At 33.5% G+C, this 2,651-nt stretch overlaps 1 protein-coding gene across 1 annotated transcript in view; it reads right to left on the bottom strand.

Moving 5' to 3' along the window:
• Window positions 1-6: 6 nt before the first annotated feature.
• LOC106878797 (myotubularin-related protein 9) overlaps window positions 7-2,651 on the bottom strand; it is a 43,527-nt gene continuing 40,882 nt past the window's right edge. The window contains exon 19 of the mRNA XM_052976145.1: window positions 7-1,615. Within this exon, the coding sequence (XP_052832105.1) occupies window positions 1,539-1,615 (77 nt within the window). The 3' untranslated portion in view covers window positions 7-1,538. The remainder of the gene's footprint in view (window positions 1,616-2,651) is intronic.

The following is a 2,651-nucleotide window of genomic DNA, read 5'->3' as shown; positions in this document are numbered from 1 at the left end:
TTTTCATGTTTTATAAGCAATGAGTTAATCTTTTTTTATTTTCAATTGAATTTTGTTGAGAATATATTCAGAAAATGGAGCAATGGCCAGTAATGTTTTTTTGTTTTTTTTAAATTTTCACTTGTTTTGTAACTGCCTTTTCCCAGTAGTTTTTCGTGTCAGTTGGTTTATCGCACGGAAAACAGCCGTAAGAACATATTTGACCGTAAATACATGTGGTTGATTACAGTTAGTTAAAGTGGTTTAAAATTTCAGTGTGATCGGATGGACAATACTCAAGTTATAAGCGCACAAAACACTGATAGACAGAATGGGATTTATATATTAGATAAGCATTACATAGTCATTAAGATTATATAGTTCCTATCATTGTAAAACAACTTAAAAGAGTATATTGGTAATATATGGGTACAGTTAATAACAGGTCCACTGGTAAATTAGTACTGTGAGTGAAGTTTCTTTAATTGAAACAATTTACTGAACATACTTAAAAACAATAACAAATACCCTAAGATAATTAAATCTAATCATTAAAAATCATAAACAAAGGTATATCAACAGGCTGTGCTTATATTACATTACCCTAAAATCAGATTATTCCTATTAATAAATCTAATAATTTAAAAATTATAATCAAATAATATATTAACTCTAAGTGGGTGCAGACAAACTATTTCAATCAATAGGCTACACTTACAGTTCTACATACTGAGACCCACTTTGGTCATGACTGACCATGAGATTGCACCCAGAAAGCTACCCTCCAAGGCACAAGTCCAGGCAAGGTTGTTTATGGAAGACCAGCAGTCACCCATGGACACCAGTCTCCCCTCTCCATGCCCCCAGTGTTATCCAAGGGAAAGGCAAAGGCCGATACAGCTTGGCACCTGCGATGTCGCAACTCACTTCTACAGCTGAGTGAACTGGAGCAACGTGGAATAAAGTGCCTTGCTAAAGAACACAACACGCAGCCCGGTCCAGGATTCGAACTCACCACCTCACAATCGTAAACTTGACGCTCTAACCACTGAGCCATGCACCTTCATTAGTGCTACATAGTACATCAAATTTTTTTTTTTTTTAAATTTTATTTTGATATTGGTAAGCCCTTTAATAGACTTTTACTGTTTTCAGTCTACATAATTACTTTTAACATAAGCACCTTTTATACCACGGATGTATTTGTCGGTAGTTGCATAGTACCAAAAGCAAGCAGATACATACAATGTATGGTGGGAGAGGGTGGACATAGAGTACAATAAAATAAAGAGAAATATAACATATAATAAAAAACAAATAAAGTGAAATAAGATGAATAAATCAAACAAGGGGGTAACATTGTTCCCAAATATGTAGGGATATTAATGTCCATTTAAAGTGGGAGAAGGGCAGAGAGTGGAGGTCCAAATTCCAGCAAGTACCGACAAATACATCCGTGGTATAAAAGGTGCTTATGTTAAAAGTAATTATGTCGACTGAAAACAGTAAAAGTCTATTAAAAGGCTAACCAATATCAAAATAAAATAGAAAATACCATTCTATATATTCCATAGTTGCAAGATGACAGCAACTAGAATTGCAATGAAAATGCAGAGGCTGGTTCCTGATGCAAAACCTGCAAAAAAAAATAAAATAAATAAAAAGAAATGAACAAGATAGGAAAGGCTAAAATTGAAATAAAATTGAGGATTTGAAGTAGTTATTAGGGGTAAAAGACTATATGGTAGAAAACCTAAGGCCTTTGTGTTCTCAGATAAGTTATGATAGAAATAACAAGCATTAATACAAGGGGTTAAGTGATGATAAAATGGGGGAAAGGCAAATTGGTATAAGAAGTAGGTAGTTGATATGGGTGGGGTGGGGGGTAACATCTTAAATTTAGAAACAGGGTAAGAGGAGGGGTTGTTTATTTGAATACCTACAAGAGCCTCGGTAATTCCTAACAAGACAAACTATAAATTAAGGAGTAAGTTGTATAACCTACATTTTACTATCAGGGGCTACTATTTGTATGCTGTGGGGTTATTTGTGCTACTATAGGGTAGTATAAGTGTTTCTAATGTTATTAATATTTATTGGAAGTAGACCTTCTTTTGTGCAGGCAAACCGTACTGTGCTCAACGATGCACCGTACAGTTATAAAATGTTTGATAAAAATATAAATCATCTTATTTACATGGATGATTTAAAGCTCTTTGCAAAAAATGACCAACACTTCAAGGGCTTACTAGTGATTGTTAAACAATTCAGTGATGACATCAGGATGCAATTTGGCCTCAATAAATGTGCAAAAGCTACCTTTATCAAAGGAAAAATGACAGAAACATATAACGTTAACCTTGACCAGCAGAATGTCATAAAAGAGTTAGTACCAGCAGAGAGCTACAAATACGTAGGGGTACTTGAAGGGGACTACATTATAGAGCTCGTTCACCCATTATACAGGTAAGACATTGTTTAATTTAAATCCTGTATATATGTGGATCCATGTTGTATCAAAACATGTGTAGTGTTTATTAAATAGCTGTTTAAACCTACTCCTTCTTGACTCTATTTATTCATTTTTATGTATATGTTTATATATGTATTTGTATATATGTATATGTATGTATACACACACACACATATATATATATATATATATATATATA

The sequence above is a fragment of the Octopus bimaculoides genome, chromosome 23 (genome assembly GCF_001194135.2).
Source record: "Octopus bimaculoides isolate UCB-OBI-ISO-001 chromosome 23, ASM119413v2, whole genome shotgun sequence".
Taxonomy (NCBI): Eukaryota; Metazoa; Mollusca; class Cephalopoda; order Octopoda; family Octopodidae; genus Octopus; species Octopus bimaculoides.
This window is presented reverse-complemented; position numbering and strand designations above follow the sequence as displayed.